The sequence below is a fragment of the Electrophorus electricus genome, chromosome 8 (assembly GCF_013358815.1).
Source record: "Electrophorus electricus isolate fEleEle1 chromosome 8, fEleEle1.pri, whole genome shotgun sequence".
In the NCBI taxonomy this organism is placed as follows: domain Eukaryota; kingdom Metazoa; phylum Chordata; class Actinopteri; order Gymnotiformes; family Gymnotidae; genus Electrophorus; species Electrophorus electricus.
In genome coordinates, this window is record NC_049542.1 from 1,231,568 (window position 1) to 1,251,361 (window position 19,794).

The following is a 19,794-nucleotide window of genomic DNA, read 5'->3' on the forward strand; positions in this document are numbered from 1 at the left end:
CCTATTAAATCTCGCTTTTCTCTGCACATGCCTCCTTACCAGTCATCGTTACAGCAGCAGAGTTCTGAAGAGCTGCTGATGTCATGGAGAGAGTTTCAGTAGTTCAGGTGGCTGAACATAAAAGCATGAACGAGAATTTGTTTTGTTGATTTAGTAGTGAGATTTGGGTGTCATCTGCATAGCAAGTGAATTCCACTTTGAAATTACATAAGATTTGTCCAAAGGAAGGTTTGTTGATTATAAACAAGAGCGGTCCCAAGTCTAAGCTTTGTGGAACGAGGTGGAGGAAGAATACTTCACACTGAGATAGGGAAAGAGGAAAGAAATAGGAAAGGTAATCGTAATTGACAGGTGCAGGGCATTCATATTCATGAGATCATAAAAGACGTTATGTGTGGTTTGTTGACTGTGTTTGTTTGTTTGTTCCACAAGTGTAGTGGTTTGTGAAAGTGACATAGATTTTGGAGGACAATAGATTCATAATGCAGTTATAGAATACAGTACCATAAAGGCAAGATATTCAAAAGATGTTACCGTTGTAAAGGTAAGCTCTGTCACATTAGTTTTGTCAATGAAGATTACTGCTAGACCATCCCTTCAACTACTGGAGCAGGGCTTGCAAATGTAATTAAAATTAAGTTGTGTTACCTGATTTAGGTCTTAATATCAACATCTTGTTGCCATGTTAGAAAGAATATGGGAGTAGTATTGTCTATTATTAATTCCGGCAAAAGTGATGATTTATTACCAAGAGAATGAGCATTTAGTAGTGCAAAGGAGGTGCTAAAAAAGCACAGGTAGCACTTATTGGGATAAAAAACAGTGTTGTTAACAGAGATTAATATGCAACTAAACTAATGACTTGTACTTTATTTTCCCAATAAAAAGGCTTAAATATATATTGATGATATGCTAAACATGAACAAGAGTATTCTTTCATCTTTTAATGGCGAAGCGCACACAGCAAACAGACTGACAGGGATGTAGTAAAGGGAAACACAGGGCAGGGGTATTGAAAAATAAAACACATCACGAAGATTTGTAACACAGCTCCAGTAGACCAATTAAGGTAAACAGAACAAGACTGGACTGAATAACACACAAACAAGGATCAGTTATTTTTTAAAACAAAATTAACCATTAACTAATTTCCAAATGCTTGGATGAGCACCCTCCCCACTCTCTCTCACTCTGGTCAGTGACAAACGCCACGGTATCACGACTCCAGCAGGGAGGAGTGCTTGAGCAGAGTGTTTGTGCGTTTATTTATTTACGAGTTTCTTGCACACTTAGATTTTAATTATTCTTTTTCTTTTTTTTAAACATAATTGATGGTTTCTTTAATTTAACATCATTTCTTTTCACAGTGGAACATGTGACATAAAATGGACATAAAGGACTACGTAAGCCCAAACAGGAGCACAGGAAACATTTCTCTATGTTATGAACATCATCCTAACTTCTTGTCAGAGATTTGTCTATCCGCTGGCTGTGAGAGTTATGACTTATTTTGCCCTTGGCGTCATTATACTTCTTACACTCTTAGGAAACCTTTTAGTGATCATATCTATAACTCATTTCAAGAAGCTCCACACACCAACTAACTACCTCATTCTGTCTTTGTCTGTGTCTGACCTGCTTGTAGGAGGACTTGTGATGCCTCCCAGTATGATACTGTCTGTGGAGTCCTGCTGGTATTTTGGAACCACATTCTGTAAAATACACACCAGTCTTGATTTAATGTTGTGTACTGCCTCTGTTTTAAATCTGGCATTAATCTCTGTTGAACGATATTATGCAGTATGTCACCCTCTGCTGTACCACAGTAAAATGACTCCTCTCACTACTGTATTCATGATTGCTGTTTGTTGGAGTATTTCTGCTGCTGTGGGATTTGGGATGGTGTTTCTGGAGCTCAGTATTCAAGGCCTGGAAGACTACAGTGATATTGAATGTGAGGGGGCGTGTTTAGTAGTTCTAGGGCCTGTGACAGCTTTGGTGATTGCAATGTTTAATTTATACATCCCCACCATTGTTATGCTAAGCATTTATCTGAAAATATATCTTGTGGCACAGAAACAATCGCGTGCAATACAAAATGCTCAAATAAACACATCCAGAGGGCAAAACACCATTAATAAGGCAGAGAGAAAAGCCACTAAAACATTAGCCATTGTTATGGGGGTTTTTCTGCTGTCCTGGGCACCACTGTTTATCTACAGTATTACTATTATATTTCAGGGATTAAGTAGGCCAATACAATTATTTGATTTATTTGGTTGGATTGGCTATTCAAATTCAGCATGTAATCCCATCGTGTATGCATTCTTCTACACATGGTTTAGAAAGGCCCTCAAAATTCTTTTATATGGCAAAATATTCAGAAATCATTCTTCAAGAATAGAACTGTGTTCAGAATAGAATGCATGTATTATTTTTTGGAATACTCTCAATAATTTTGTAAATGTTTGGCCAACAGTATACTTTCAACATGTTCATTTCTCTTTAATAAAAAAAAAAGCTATTCCCAATTGATTTTTTTCATGCATAGTAATTTTCACCTTAATAAATTAATATAGAAATTAATTGTTCACAATTTTATTTGATTCTTTTAATTTCTATACTCATATTCAAAGTTAGTATCTAACTGAAAGATTCACAAATAATAAAGACATTGCTCCTTTATCATGTTCTCTCTCCTATGTTTTACTTATACAGTAAAATGAATGTAAGGATATAGAATTAAATATCCAGTCCTATTACTACAGAAGACTGTATGCCTGTAGCATCTTGTCACCTCTGTTTCACAGAAACAGGAGCACCTGGAGATGGAATGACCCAAGAGACCTGTTTTCTGGATTTGGGTGGATTTATCATCCTTTATTTAAACAAGTGGTGCACGGCTTTTGCCACCTAATAGACTATTTGAAACAACCTACCCTTTGAACAAGTGTGCAAAGGTTTTACAATACAAACTTGTCATCATTAGTGAAAGCTTCTTTTAACAGGAGCTTGGCAGAGACAATATGTAGTTGTCCGATGGTTGACAAAATATCTGTCAGAGATTTCTCTCTTCAAATTAGGTTCAGTACAAGTGAGAAACAGCACAAGAAGCATTCAAAAAATCAAGAATAAGCTTTATTACAAAGAAGCAGTTCAGTCTTGAGGGGAAAAATGTTTGCCTGTTTGTATTTGTGTTAATATCCCAGTTATTTTGCAGAGGGGGAATCTTCTCATTGTGTGTGATTGGCTTACTAGAATTCTCTCTTGCTCGAAGTGACTGCCAGCTGTTGGGTGTATGATGTAGCTATAGCAGATAGGATCAGGTCAGACATGTGTATGAAATCAGATTGAGCTCAGTAAAGTCTACACCTCAGTGATCTTGAGTTTGGTATGAGCTGGATGTATTAATAAGTTTCACTGGCTCTTTCTTACATCTAGAAATATGTTTACCTCCTCTCTCCCTGATACACACACACACACACATACCCACATACAGCTCAGTACACTCTGCACACACACACACACACACACACACACACACACACACACACACACACACACACACACACATTATTAAATTAAATTACTCCTGTTACTGCTCTAGTAATGATTGGTGTTTGCTGGAGCTACTCTGCTGCAGTGGGAATTACAATCATGGAGCTCAACAATTTAGGCACTGACCACTTTAATGATGCTTCATGTGAGGGGGTGTGTGCATTTGCCATGGGACCAGTGTCAGCTTTGTTCATTTCTTTGTTCTCTCTGTTCATCCCAACCATTATCATGCTATGCATATATATGAAAATATATCTTGTTGCACAGAGACACTCACATTCAGTCCACAACACTTTCTCTCAACTAAACACATCCAAAGGGCAGCCCACCATTAGCAAGGCAGAGCGCAAAACAACTAAAACACTGGGTGTTGTTATGGGGGGATTTCTATCATTTTGGACACCATTTTATATTTACAGCACAACTGTGACATTTACTGGTTACACTGGTCCACCACAAGTTTTGGAGGTAACTGGTTGGATTGGTTACTCAAATTCACTGTGTAATCCTATTGTGTATGCCTTCTTCTACAACTGGTTTAGAAAGGCTGTCAAAGCTATTTTATTAGGCGAAATATTTAGAAAGATTCATCAAGAATAAAGTTGTTCTGAGTAGAATAATGCATCATCTACAAAAGTCAACTCAACCGACTCATAATAAATATTTCCAGTACCATACTTAAGCAGTGTTCTGAAAGGTTTTCAGTCATTTGTATACATCTCATATGTGTGTACAGTGTTCAGCGTACCAACCAATATACAGTAACGCAAACACATACAACATACATTAAGATCGAAATTGATTTGTACAAAGATAATTTTTAATACTTTTCAAAGCTATTTCTGAATCTTTGTATAGCAAACTATAGAACTTCAGCACTCTAGAAAGGTGCACATAAGAAGAATGAAGTCTGTTTTAAATAATAAAAAAACAAATCCTCAAAGGCATTTTATTACTGTGCATCACAGCATGAAATAATCAGTCATACAATCATTACTGAGAAGGAGTCACATCCCCTGTCAAATCATTTTTGTTTTAAACAAGGATAAAATGACTGTTAAAAATCGCTCACCATTTCTCCAAAGCCATTAACCTACACATATTATGTAGGCTTTAGTGTAGTTATGTAGTGTATCCTGAAACGTGTTGAGGGGCCAATCAGTACACATAAACACTTACTGACTCACAATGGCTGAGTGAGTGAATCCATACTGTTAGAAGACACAGGGGTCACAGCACACCATGCAGCAGTAGGCACAAGCTAGGTCTGCAAGTTACAGAAGTAAACAGCCATAAATAACTTGTTCTACTGTAAATATACTGACTCCGATGCTGTGAGCATGGGAGCACAAAAAGATGTGAGAACTGTGTGCACAAAAAAAACAGTTTATCGAACACAGACGACAACACAAACAAGTAATACGAATAGAATCAGGACAAAGTGAGACAGCAAACCGACAAACAAAGGAGCCATAATGGAGCGTTTATATACACACTATCACTGTTAATATGAAGCAGGTGAAACAAGCAATAAGGTAACAAGGAGCATAGTTACAAACAAGGGAAACAAGATCACATGGGTAAGTGTCACAAGGCAACAACAACAACAACAACACAGCCATGTGGCGGGCCATACCACCTGGTCAACAACAACAACACAGCCACGTAACGGGCCATGCCACCCAGTCAACAACAACAACAACAATAACAACAACAACACAGCATGTGGCGGGCCATACCACCTGGTCCAACAACAACAACAACACAGCCATGTGGCAGGCCCATACCACCTGGTCAACAACAACACAGCCACGTGACGGGCCATACCACCCGTCAACAAACAACAACAACAACAACAATAACAACAACAACACAGCCTGTGGCGAGCCATACCACCTGGTCAACAACAACAACAAACAACAAACAACAACACAGACAACATGACGGGCCATAACCACCTGGTCAACAACAACAACAAACACAGCCACGTGGCAGGCCATATCACCTGGTCAACAACAACAACAACAACACAGCCATGTGACAGGCCATATCACCTGGTCGTCAACAACAACAACACAACACAGCCACCTGGCAGGCCATACCGCCTGGTTTAGGGGGTGGGGAAGCATGCAGTTACAGATGCTATATGTCTCTTAGAGTAGCTAACTAGTTGTTAGTAGTTGATTGTTGTGATATCATCCAAATGCTGGCTGTTGCCAATCTCTTCAAAGAAATTATTTAAATACTTGCTCAACTAATCTGCAGGATAGAAAACAAATTAGGAATTACATCTAGCTAGTTAAATATATAAACTTACCTATAGTATAAGATCTTAATGGTTAATATCTGTGAGGTGAATGTTAATGACAATTGTTTAAACTCTAGCAATCAGCTCTTTAAAACTGATCTAAAATAGTCAACCACTCTCTGCACACAATTTCTCAAACAAAACAAACTTCTCTCTGGCAAATTTCATGTAGATTTGGCTGTTTTTTTTTTTTGCGTGTTTCTACACTTCGGTTGATAGGCTTCTGGCACCAATTCAAAAGCTTTCAAAATGGTAGATTTTCCAAGTCATAATCTGCTCCACATTCAAATAGGAGAATATTTACTGTGCTTTACCTGTAAGTTTGCACTGTAAAAGCAAATACCAAATGCTAGGTGGCCAGTTGAGTGTGGTAGCGATCAAAGATAAGGAAATACTTCATACTCCCTAAACACTGGCACAAACCTGATATGCCCACTTGCATCAAACACTGTATTTTCTAGAACAGGACTAGCTGGGTGGGTCACTGCACTGGAGGAGCGAGGCTTAGGAACAGGAGCTCTGGCATGAGTGGCAGTGACTGACACTGAAGAGACACTGGACAGACTTCTTGAGGAAGAGACACAGGCTTTTCCAAGCCAATGCTCATACTCATTAAAGCAACCTCTTTATCGGCCTCCACCTGAAACCCTCACACTCAGAGCAGTTCTTCCTCATGCTCCTTCCTGTCTTTTGATTTCCAGCTTAAGTACTTTTAATCTTATTGCGAACATAGGACCCCTCCCAGGAGTCCAATATCTATCAGGATCCATGCCTGACCTTCCTGCAGAGCCAGTCACAGCCTCTACTGTTTCCGTGCTTCGGGCCGAGTCAACAGTGAGACAAACAGTAATCTCTGCAAAGTCAAAAATAGACATGGTCTACAATCACAGAACCACAAGGTGCACCCCCCCCCCCCCCCAAAAAAAAAAAACCCAACCAGGAATTGGCAAATGCTAAGTAATTTCCCTGCAGAAAATCTCCAAAGAAATCATCACCTAGAACAGTAGGGGCAATTTGGAAATCATTAAGAGAAATGGCTGGTTTTTTTTTTAGCAAGCCCAGTCCCTTGGATGAGAAGCAACTCCAAATATGAATGGTCTCAAGATGCCTCACTTTTGGCATGACACAGGACTCATGATAGCGCTCACTTTTTCTTCTATGTCTGACGGCGGTTTCATCAGAGAAAATCCCTATTTTTCCTGCAGAATATCAGTTTGTCCTTGTTTTTCTGGGAGAAAAGTGGCCCTTCTCGACACCAAGCCATCCTACAAAAGCATTCACCTCACTGTGCGTACATATGCACTCACACCTGCCTTCTGCCATTCCTGAGCAATCTCTCATCCAAAGGAGGTTTGCTCAAAAGTTTGCCTAAGGACACTGCTATGAATAAGGAATAGTATCAAAACATCCTCCAAGAACAAATTCTCCCAACAATCCAGGAGCAAGTTGGAGATAAAAAATGCATTTTCCAGCATGACGGAGAACCATGCCATTTTTGGTGCATAGCCAGGAGACCCCCCAGATCTCAATCCCATTTGGCAATCACTAAAACAAGGAAATACCTGTTTTTAAAATATGTGCTCCTAAATTCTACAGGTATTCAAGAGATGTATTGAGGAAACTGAGGAAATGTTTGGCTGATGGTGTAAGAAGGAAAATTTGGTAAATGTATTTTGATTCACTGTTATTGTTATGTCACATGACCAACACAGATGCGTGATTGAGTAGAAAGGCGTTCCTGCTACAGGACAGTGGTACTATAAATGAGAGCAGCTCTCTGATCTGTGCTGAACTGTCCTGGTGTGCAGACAGAGGTAAGGATGGACATGAATTCAAGCTATGTTTTTTTAGCTGTTGTTAATGAAAAGTTAGGAACAGTATTTAATAATTTTGAAATTTGAGTTTGATAATATATTATTACATAATGATCTTAACAGTAAATTCTTGATGTTATGTTTACCCACAGATGAAAGAAAATGCATAATGGACATCAGCCTACGGACAAACACTGGATGAGAGGAAACTTTCTCTTTGTTATGAACATCATTCTAACTCTTGCCAGAAGAAGATAAATCTATCCCCTGGTTATGAGAGTTGGGATGTATTTTCTCATGGTTTCATTACATTTTTTACATTATTTGGAAACCTGCTGGTTATCATAGCAGTTTGTTCATTTCAAAGCAGCTCCACACTCCAACCAACTACTTCACTCTCTCTCTAGCTGTAGCTGATCTGCTTGTAGGAGGGGTTGTGATGCCTCCCAGGATGATAGACACTGTGGAGACCTGCTGGTATTTTGGAAACTGTGTTCTGTAAAATATTAACAGTCTTATTGTTATGTTATGTACTGTCTCTGTTTTAAATCTTGCTTTCATCTCTATTGAACGATATGTTGCAGTATGTCACCCTCTGCTGTACCACAGAACTATGACACCTCATGTTACATTAATCATGATTGCTGTTTGTTGGAGCTATTCTGCTGCACTGGGAATCATATTCCTGAAGCGTAATATGCTCCGTGTTGAACACAATAGTGAGGTTTTATGTAAGGGGGTATGTGTTGCAATAATAGAGCCAATGGCAGCTTTAATAGTTTCTCTGTTCTCTTTGTACATCCCCTCTGTTATCATGGTGAGCGTATATGTGAAAATATATGTTGTTGCCCAGAGACAGTCACGTTCTGTCCACAACAATCTCTCTCAACTAAACACACCCAGAGGGCAGCCCACTGTTAATAAGGCAGAGAGAAAAGCCACTAAAACACTGGCTGTTGTTATGGGAGTGTTTTTAACATTTTGGACACCACCTTCTATCTACACCACATATGTAGCATTTTCTGGTTATAATGGTCCACCACAAGTGTTACATGTGATTTCTTGGACTGTTTTTTCCAATTCAGCATGTAATCCTATTGTGTATGCCTTCTTCTACCGCTGGTTTAGAAAGACCATCAAAACTATTTTATTAGGCAAAATATTTAGGAAAAATTCCTCGAGAATTAATCTGTTCTGAGTAGAATAGTGCATCATCTGCTAAAATCAACTGCACTGACTTTTAATTCACATTTCTAATATAGTATGACATGTATTAAATAGTGGCTTGAAATTGTTTCTTTTACTGATGTGGAATATATACAGGACATGGAAAATTAGGACATTCAAAAAGTCACTTTATTAGAAGCACCTATTTTCAAATGGTTCCATATTAGATGCACTCATGTTATAATTATAATTGTACAATTAGACTACAGATACACATCAGTGCTGATCCTGTGTTAAAAGTGGTCTACCAAGCAACAGCAGGTCTTTGGTTAGATACTAACTAAAGCACTACACGATGGCTTATTATAATTGTTGTCCATGGTAACAGATGGGAAGTAGCCTGTAATCCACCTGTCGAACTATTTCTGAACCATGTCTGTATGTGGACCACTTTCTATCTATTCTTGTTATTGATTAGCTGCACCATGTGGAGAGTCCTGTAGGACATCACAAACTACAGAAGACCATCTCCCTCTGCTCAAGACAATAAAGATCTGGCTGATGACTCAGTATGTAACAGATTTAAAGATGTTTTAAAAAGTGTTAGTTGTAAGAGACAGCAGTCTAGCTTATCACTGGAAATATAATATATATATATATATATATATATATATATATATATATATATATATCATATATATATATATATATATATATATATATATATCACTTCTAGGTTATTATATTATTGTTTTTAAAGAGAAATGACTGATATGTAATAAGGTCATAAAAGATATGATCAAACAGCCCCTGAGATTTTAAAGAAGAAACACATAGGTTTTCTTGCATAGACCAACATATTATAAAGTAAGATTCCGAAACTGCTCAGAGTGACGCCCAAGCCACTGGTTGTTTCACCTCACTAAATCTGTGCAGCAGCTAATGACAGGTGCCCTTGTCAAAAGACAAAACAGTGCTCATGCTACAGGAAGCTCTATTTTAACCTGGTGATAGTGTTTGGGTTCTGTTATGCCCCTGGCCCCAAAAAAGTGCTGTGGAGGGCATGGCTAGGATTCTCTTGGTGCAGTGGCCTCTCTGTGGCTGTAATAATTCAGAAAATCTAACTTAGGTGTGCGTATTTAGCTATTGATTTGTGTGAACAGTATCCATTAGAATCGTGTCTTGGGGATGGATATAAAGGGATGAGGTGTTGCACACATCTCTTTTGTCATGTGGACTAATCAAGCTTCACTGACATGACATGTGCATTTCAAATAGCCTGAGGGCCAGGTTTTGAGGTTGCTCATGGAACTACAGGAATACCCATTTCACCATCAACACCATTTCAACACTGCACTGTACACCTGTACAGTAATTCCCATGAGTAATGATTGTGAGCTTGAGGGCAAACACACATGCGGAGTACAGTCATCTCGTATGACAGAGTATAGAAAGTCAAATTCCGATACATGACTAACATTTTAGCAGGGATGAGGCGAGAGGCAGAACACAAATGCAGAAGGCTATTAAACAGAGACAAGGGGAAAACACTGAGGCAAAGTAACACGAACTAAGTATACAAATAAAACAAGGACGATAACAGCAATAGTGACAACGACTTCACACATGACCTTAGCAAAATAACCGACATGGGAAACCAAACACAAGGCTTAAGTAACCAAGACAATTAAAGACAATTAAAGGTGAACATAAGAACAACGAAAACCAAAACAAGGAATAGAATTAAGGAACAGATTTAGGGGCGGAGAAAACGAAACATACACGACAGGGAAACTATGAAAACAGGGATGCCTGGAGGTAGGCTACTCGTGACAGAACCCCCCACTAAAGTGTGCAACACTGGGGCACGCAAAACAGAACACAGGACTTGGATGAGACACCGACAAGCAGAATGGGCAAGGTGCGGAGCAGAGACAGGACCCAGACAAGACACAACAGACAGAAACAGGAGATTCAACAGGAGCAGACAAGGGAAAATATACAAAAACCCAGGGAACAGGATAAGGACCAGGAACAGATGTAGGAACAGAGGCAGGAGGTCAGGCAAGACAGGGAGTAGGAACAGGAGTACCACATGGAGCAGAGACAGAACCAAAAGGGGGAACTAGTGGACATTGAGGAAGCCAGTCTAGACACAGGAACATGAAGGACACAAGCAGGTACAGAAACAGGACCTGGCTGAGGAGCAGAAACAGATGAGAGGACACATGGAGTAAACAAAGTAGGAACAGGACCAGGGGCAGGACTACAAAGAGGGATTGTGGGAAGACCAGGGGCATGCATGGGACTCAGGGCTAAACCCTGGACAGGTAGCAGAGTTGGGACAGATTGAGGGACAGAAGCCAGATGGGGAAAGAAGTGGTCCTGGAGACATGGTTGGAACAGGAGGTGGGCACAGAGACAAGAGAGGAGAAACATTGGGATTGGGCACAGCTGTGGGAATGGGGACAGGAACAGAAGCAAAAGACAGAGGTACGTATTTTCAGCACAACAGAGACAGGCACAGAAACAAAATACACCACAGGCGTGGGTATGGGTACTGGAACAGGTAATGGAACACTGATGCCACAAAACAAGATAACAGATCTCACTATGGTAACAAAAACAGGCATGGATGTATGGACAGAAACATGAACAAAACCAGGAACAGGAGCAAGCAAAACAGGAACTGAGGAAACAGAAATAGACACGGGGGCAGTAATGAGGGATGGCGCAGCAGCTTCAGGGGGCAGAGGCGTTACAGGAATTGCACAAGGTTTACACATAGGAGCTACATGGGACTGAGGGCTCAACAGGGAGGCCGAAGGAGAGACTGAAAGAGTCCTAAGCCTCTCAGTGGCCTCACCTGCAGCAACTATCGGGCCACAGGGGAGTCTTGAGGAGCAACCATGAGAACAGGCCTGGCATGATGTGCGTGGACATTCAGAGTGGCTTCATCCACTCCTGGAACAAGAACTGACAGCGCAACAATCTGCGTGCCAGTAACAGGGACAGGCTGAGCAGCGTCCGCTACTCCAGGAACAGGATCTGGCTGGGGGTCCAGCAGTGTAAACAGCCGCAGTTGGCAGGTCCTGACCTGCAGCTGTTTGCAAACAATGGGCCAGGAAGGACCAGAGGAGCACATACACAACAGGGAAACTATGAAAAACAGGGATGCCTGGAGGTTGGCCAATCAGACAGAACTGCCCACTAAAGTGTGCAACAATGGGGCATGCAAAACAGAACACAGGACTTGGACGAGACACCGACAAGCAGAATGGGCAAGTTGTAGATCAGGGACAGGACCCAGACAAGACACAAGAACAGACAGATAATATTATCTGTGTAATTTCTATCTATTCTTGTTATTGATAAGCTGCACCATGTGGAGAGTCATGTAAGACATCACAAACTACAGAATACCATCTCTCTCTGCTCAGGACAATAAAGATCTGGCTGACGACCTCAATGTGCATCAGGACATCTATGTGTTTGCATTACTCTGTATTGTTTTCAGTGTTTGCTGTGTCACTTTAAATGCTCTGTCACTTAGATGTAAACACAATCCTTTATAAATGGCTCCAGTTACAAAGCCCTTGTTCCTCCTTATGAATGTGTGTTGCATTGATGCATCTACTAGTGTTGTATGGACACTCACCCTTATATTTCATTTAGACAGTTTGCTGTTTATTCAACTGTGAACAGGTGATACAGCAAATCAGCAAACATTCATGAATGTGTAACAGTCAGTATGTAACAGATTTAAATATGTGTTTTAAAATGTTTTATTGGTAAGGTACAGCAGTTTTGCTTATCAAAGTAAATATAGGAAATAAATATATATAACTTTATCACTTTATGTTTTAAAAGAGATATGACTGATATATAACAAGGTCATAAAATGTGATACTTTCTATTTGCTTTTTTAAAAACATTTTTTAAGAAAGTGGTCCACATACAGACATGGTTTACAACTGGTTTGGCAGGTGGATTACATGCTACTGCCCATCTCTTGCCATAGACAACAATTATAATAAGCCATCGTGTAGTGCTTCAGTTAGTGTCTAACCACAGACCTGCTGTTGCTTGGTAGACCACTTTTAACACAGGATCAGCACTGATGTGTAGAAGCCCCAGCAATCCTGCTATTATTTATACATTCATTACAGGGCAACATCCTCTATCATGCCACTACTAAAATGTTCATGCCAACAATCAGTATTATATTTGTACAATAATAATTATAACATGGGTGCGTCTAATATGGCACCATTTGAATATATGTGCTCCTAATAAAGTCACTGTTGAATGCACTCATTTTCAATCTCCTGCATATATCCCATATTAGTAAAAGAAACAATTTCACGCCATTATTTAAGGTAAGTGCAGTACTATATTGGAAATGTTAATTAAAAAGTAGCTCAGTTTACTCAGAATAGTTTCATTCTTGATGAATGTCTCCTAAATATTTTTCCTAATAAAATAATTTTGATGGCCTTTCTAAACCAGTGGTAGAAGAAGGCATACACAATAGGGTTACATGCTGAATTGGAAAAAGTAGCCCAGGAAATCGCCTGCATCACTTGTGGTGGACCATTATAACCAGAAAATGCTACATATGTGGTGTAGATAGAAGGTGGTGTCCAACATGATAGAAACACTCCCATAATAACAGCCAGTGTTTTAGTGGCTTTTGTCTCTGCCTTACTAACAGTGGGCTGCCCTCTGGATGTTTTTAAGTGAGAGAGAGTGTTGTGGACTGAACGTGATTGTCTCTGGGCAACAACATATATTTTCACATATATGCTCACCATGATAACAGAGGGGATGTACAAAGAGAACAGAGAAACTATCAAAGCTGACACTGGTCCCTATTACTGTAACACATGCACCCTTACATAAAACATTACTATTGTGTTCAAGCTGGAAGAGCATTTAGCTCCATGACTATAATTCCTACTACAGCAGAATAGCTCCAACAAAAAAAAATCATGATTAATGTAACATGAGATGTCATAGTCCTGTGGTACAGCATGGGGTGGCATACTGCAACATATCGTTCAATAGAGATGAAAGCAAGATTTAAAACAGAGACAGTACATAACATAACAATAAGGCTCGATAATGTATTACAGAACACAGCTCCAAAATACCAGCAGGTCTCTACAGTGCGTATCATCCTGGGAGGCATCACAACCCCTCCTACAAGCAGATCAGCTACAGCCAGAGAGAGAGTGAAGTAGTTGGTTGGAGTGTGGAGCTGCTTGAAATGAACGACTGCTATGATAACCAGGAGGTTTCCAATTATTGTAAAAAATATAATAAAACCAATTAGAAAATACATCACAACTTTCATAACCAGGGGAAAGATGATCTTCTGACAAGAGTATGGATGATGTTCATAACAAAGAGAAATGTTTCCTCTCATCCAGTGTTGTCGTAGGCTGATGTCCATTATGCCTTTTCTTTGATCTGTTTATAAATATGACATCAATAATTTGATACCATTAAGACATGAAATAATTTATTATGAATCATTATATGACAGAGCAATTACCAAATCATCAAATACTTCAAATACATCAAATCCTTTTCATTAACAACAGATAAAAACCCCTGGTTTGAAATAGCGTCACTTTTACAGTTTCATGATTGATCATTTTTAAAACATTCTCTTTTATGTCATATCCACGATTTTTTGGAATGAATGATACATAAAGCACACTCTCTGAACCTGCTCCAATTAAGAGAAGTTTTAAAAAAGCATATTATCAATGCCAGTTATTATGCCAGTATGGTGTCAGTCATAATGCCTTTCATATCATATATATAACACAGTCACATACTCAGTATATACAGATGTAAAACAACCAGATTCATAATTCTCTATTGTTCATGTTAGCAAGGTTTCCCCCATAATGCCTTTCATGTCCATTCTTACCTCTGTCTGCACAAGAGGACAGTTCGACACTGAGCAGAGATCTGCTTTTCATTTATAGTACCACAGTCCTGCAGCTGGAACTGCCTTTCTACTAAATCACTCCTCTGTGTTGATCATGTGATAGTCTAACCTACCATAACAGAAGATAAAAATACATTTACTACCATTTACTACTTCATCTTTATTTTCAATTTCCTAAACAATTTCTCACTTTCTTAAGCACAGTACATGTGTACAGTGTGGTTCAAAGCATGGGCATTACTGTATAGTTGCAAAGTGCAGTGTTGAAGAATGGACATTACTGTTTAGGTGTACAGTGCAGTGTTAAAGCATTGGCATAACTGTACAGCAGACCAGTGCAATGTTGAAGCATGGGCATAGCTGTACAGGTGAACAGTGTAGCGTTGGTCATTACTGTGCAGATGTACAATGCGATCTTGAAACATGCACATTACTGTATAGGTGAGCAATGCATTGCTGAAACATGGGCATTACTGAACAGGTCTAGAATGAGGTGTGGAAGCATGGGCATTACTGAACAGGTGTACAGTGTTGTGTTGAAGCCATTACCGCTTCACTAACAAATATCTCAAAAACCTCCTAACCAGTGTTGTAGGTTTAATTTCATCTTGGGGGACACCAGCCACCTAACACTATATGAAAAGGAATTATTTGTTTGAAATATGTCCCCTTATGTCCCTAGGAATTATTCAACACAAGACAGGTATGTGAGGATTCTTGATACAACCTGGATTTAAACAGCATAAAAACTACAGGTGCACTGTGCACTGAACACTCTGTCCTCTGTATACATTTAGAGAATGTGGAGAAGGTAGAGATATTTAATTTCATTGGTGTGCACATTTTACCTGACTTACCTGGACTATACATATCTCTAATAAGGAAGGGAAATCCCAAAAAGGCTTGACTTCCTCAAGAAACTAATGCAGGCTCAGCTCATCTCCTCCTGAATATCTATATCTGTCAGCAAAAGAGAGTCTCCAGACCTACTCTTCCACAGTGTGGTTTGCCTGCTGCACAGGAGGAAAACAGGAACATTATCCCACCTCATAGACATTAATCCTACCTCAGAGACATCCATGTTACATCACAGATACTAACCTTCCACACCGGAGGCAGGGACTAGATCAGGACAGGCGGCATTTCTCACGTTGGGAACAGGAACTTGAACCGATTGGATGGCATCTTCCACACTGGTCACAGGAACAGTGTTGCTTCCCTCATGCTGGGAGCGGGAACTAGCTGGGTGGTTTCCTCCACACCAGAGACAGGAACTGACAAGGTATCTATGATGGTGGTAGGTACCACAGGCTGTTTGGGTGAAGTTGCAGCAAATCATTCAGTTAGCAACTGGAGATAATCCAAATCTTCTTCTAGGAGCATACCATTGCACGAAGGCGGCTGGGCTGACACAGACAGAACAAGTAGCGATTCAGTGAGGCCCTCCTGCTATATTCTCATGTTCTCTATGTTCTCCACAAATGAAGGAGGCTATTTAATGAGTGAGGGTAACAAAAACACAGGAGGCTAATAAACAGGGACAAGTGGAAAACACTGAGGCAAAGTAACACACAACCCAAGTATACAAATAAAACAAAGATGCTATAACAATATAGCATCGGCAATAACAATAACAACTTCACACATGATCAAACTTAAATTGACAAAATAGTTGACAACATGTGAAACCAAACACAGGTCTTAAATAACCAAGACAATTAAAGACTAACCAGACACAGGTGAAAATAAGAACAGCGAAAACCAGAACAAGGAACAGACGAGGGGTGGACAAAACGAAACCAAGAAACGGAACAAGGAAGTAAAGGAAAACAGACACGACAGGGAAACTATGAAAACAGGGATGCCAGGAGGTTGGCCAATTGAGACAATGACCTCTTATTAGTAACTGTTTCCCGCCTTTGGGTCGGTCATTATATCTTGCTGTTCTACTGCTGCTGTTGTCACTAAACTGCCTTTGAGCATTTGACAAGTCCTTTGGCATCTCGTGTTTTCTCCTCTTCGCTGACACAACTAATGTGTAATATGCTGTATATGACATACCAGTGTCAAAAAATTGTCCAGAGTCTAAAGGCCTAAATGCAATTTTCTGAGTTAATACTGCATTAATATCCCTGCAAATCCCCCAAGATCACTAACAGCATGCAAAGATGAACTGGCTGCAAAATAAATAAAATAAATGCAGAGCCAATAATATTGTTAGCAGAGGAGGTATGGCATTGGCAAACGCTAAAAAAAAATGAATTTCCCTGCAGAAAACAATTATCTCCAAAAGAAACGGGGAGGGCACTAAGGAAATCATTAAAAACAGGGAAATACCTAAAAATATGTGCTCATAAATCCCCAGGGTTTTCAAGAACTGTATTGAGGAAACTGAGGAAATGTGTTTGGGTAATGGTATAAGAAGAAAGAAGTGATAAATGTAATTTGATTCGCTGTTATTCTTGAATAGAATATCACATGATCAGCACAGAGGTGTGATTTAGTAGAAAGGCGTTCCTGCTGCAGGCTTGTGGTACTATAAATGAAAGCAGCTCTCTGATCAGTGATGAACTGTCCTGGTGTGCAGATAGAGGTAAGAAGGTATATGACAGACATTATGACTGATTCCATACTGGCATAAAAATAGATTATATGTTTGTTTTAAAAGTGACACTATTTCAAACCAGGGTTTTTTATCTGCTGTTAATGAAAAGTTAGGAATATAATTTAGTTTATTTTTTTGCAATTGCAGTTGTTTCTTTGAGTTTCATAATATATTATTGCATGTCTTAATGGTAACATAAATCCCTGTCATATTTACTAACACAAAAAAGAAAATGCATAATGGACATCAGCCTACGACAACACTGGATGAGAGGAAACATTTCTCTATGTTATGAACATCATTTGTACTCTTGCCAGAAGATCATCTATCCCCTGGTTATGAGAGTTGGGATGTATTTTCTCATTGGTTTCATTATATTTTTTACATTATTTGGAAACCTCCTGGTTATCATAGCAGTCGTTCATTTCAAGCAGCTCCACACTCCAACCAACTACTTCACTCTCTCTCTGGCTGTAGCTGATCTGCTTGTAGGAGGGGTTGTGATGCCTCCCAGGATGATACGCACTGTAGAGACCTGCTGGTATTTTGGAGCTGTATTATGTAAAATACACAGCAGTGTTAATATTGTATTGTGCTCTGTCTCTGTTTTAAATCTTGCTTTCATCTCTATTGAACGATATATTGCAGTATGTCACCCTCTGCTGTACCACAGGACTATGCCACCTCATGTTACATTAATCATGATTGTTTTTTGTTGGAGCTATTCTGCTGTAGTAGGAATCATAGTCATGGAGCGAAATGCTTTCCAGGTTGAACACAATAGTAATGTTTTATGTAAGGGGGCATGTGTTGCACTAATAGGGCCAGTGTCAGCTTTGATAGTTTCTCTGTTCTCTTTGTACATCCCCTCTGTTATCATGGTCTGCATATATGTGAAAATATATGTTGTTGCACAGAGACAGTCACGTACAGTCCAGAACATTCTCTCTCAACTAAACACACTCAGAGGGCAGCCCACTATTAGTAAGGCAGAGAGAAAAGCCACTAAAACACTGGCTGTTGTTATGGGAGTGTTTTTAGCATGTTGGACACCACCTTCTATCTACACCACATACATTGCATTTTATGGTTATAATGGTCCACCACAAGTGATTGAGATGATTGCTTGGACTGTTTATTCCAATTCAATGTGTAATCCTATTGTGTATGCATTTTTCTACAGCTGGTTTAGAAAGGCTATCAAAGCAATTTTATTAGGCAAAATATTTAGGAAAGATTCATCAAGAATGAAATTAACTGAAACATGGCAACAGATAAGCAGTAGTCTGTAATCCACTTGTCAAACCGATTCTGTACCATGTCTGTATGTGGACCACTTACTTTAAAAAAAAAGGAAATAAAAAATATCACATTTTATAAGCTTATTATGTATCAACAATTTCTCTTTTAAATCAATGATATAATAAAATACAAAGAGATAAACTTGTATATATATTTCTTATTTCCTATATTTACTTTGATAAGCAAAACCTCCGTGACTTATATAACCTTATATAACTCATATAAGCATTCTCTTCTCTAAACGACATAGAACGGTGAGTGTCATACAACACTAGTAGATGCATCAATGCAACACACATTCATAAGGAGGAACAAGGGCTTTGTAACTGGAGCCATTTATAAAGGATTGTGTTTACATCTAAGTGACAGAGCATTTAAAGTGACACAGCAAACACTGAAACAATACAGAGTAATGCAAACACATAGATGTCCTGATGCACATTGAGGTCGTCAGCCAGATCTTTATTGTCCTGCGCAGAGGGAGATGGTCTTCTGTAGTTTGTGATGTCTACAGAACTCTAAACATGCTGCAGCTATCAATAACAAGAATAGATGGAAATCACACAGAGAATATTACCAAACAGTCCTTGAGATTTTAAAGAAGTTTGACTTGTTTATGTAACAAATTGACTTGTTTATGTAACTTCATCTTTAACAGTTTTTGGGAGACGGGAGTCAGCGGAGAGAGAAATGAGAAGATGACTGAGTTTTCCTAGTCGGTAAACTGAATTGAGTTGAAATGAATTGATCGTTGTCATTAAATAAAAGATTACACGAAAAACCATTTAGCAGCACGATTGACTGCAAGGACACAATTAGAGAAGAAAGGTAACTGTCACGATTGGCCGGTCCACCAACCAGAGGGAGACGCTCGAATCAAACGAGGACCGTATTGTTCATCTTTCTCATTCCCAATTGCCTGAGTATTGATTGGAGACACCTGCTCCTCATCAATGATTCTCCCTATTTGTACACCCGCAGGTTCCCAGGAACAATGCTGTGCATTAATGATCAAGAGGACTCCATGACGCTTGCTACCGTGAATCACCTAGTCTCTTAGTGGAATAATATAGCTCGT

General features: G+C 39.3%; 1 protein-coding gene and 3 pseudogenes across 1 annotated transcript; 3 read left to right on the forward strand and 1 right to left on the reverse strand.

Moving 5' to 3' along the window:
• Window positions 1–1,385: 1,385 nt before the first annotated feature.
• On the forward strand, window positions 1,386–2,421 carry LOC113587385 (annotated as a pseudogene).
• Window positions 2,422–5,498: 3,077 nt separating this feature from the next.
• Window positions 5,499–8,878, forward strand: LOC113587386 (annotated as a pseudogene).
• A 4,399-nt stretch (window positions 8,879–13,277) lies between these two features.
• On the reverse strand, window positions 13,278–14,302 carry LOC113587389 (annotated as a pseudogene).
• Window positions 14,303–17,653: 3,351 nt separating this feature from the next.
• On the forward strand, window positions 17,654–18,706 carry LOC113587388 (trace amine-associated receptor 1-like). The gene has a single exon (XM_035529124.1). It carries the CDS (start codon window positions 17,654–17,656, stop codon window positions 18,704–18,706), a length of 1,053 nt encoding a protein of 350 aa, XP_035385017.1.
• Window positions 18,707–19,794: the final 1,088 nt, after the last annotated feature.

Coding starts and splice junctions, on each gene's coding strand:
- LOC113587388 (XM_035529124.1), top strand. CDS start 17,654: ATGGACATCAGCCTACGACAACACTGGATGAGAGGAAACATTTCTCTA.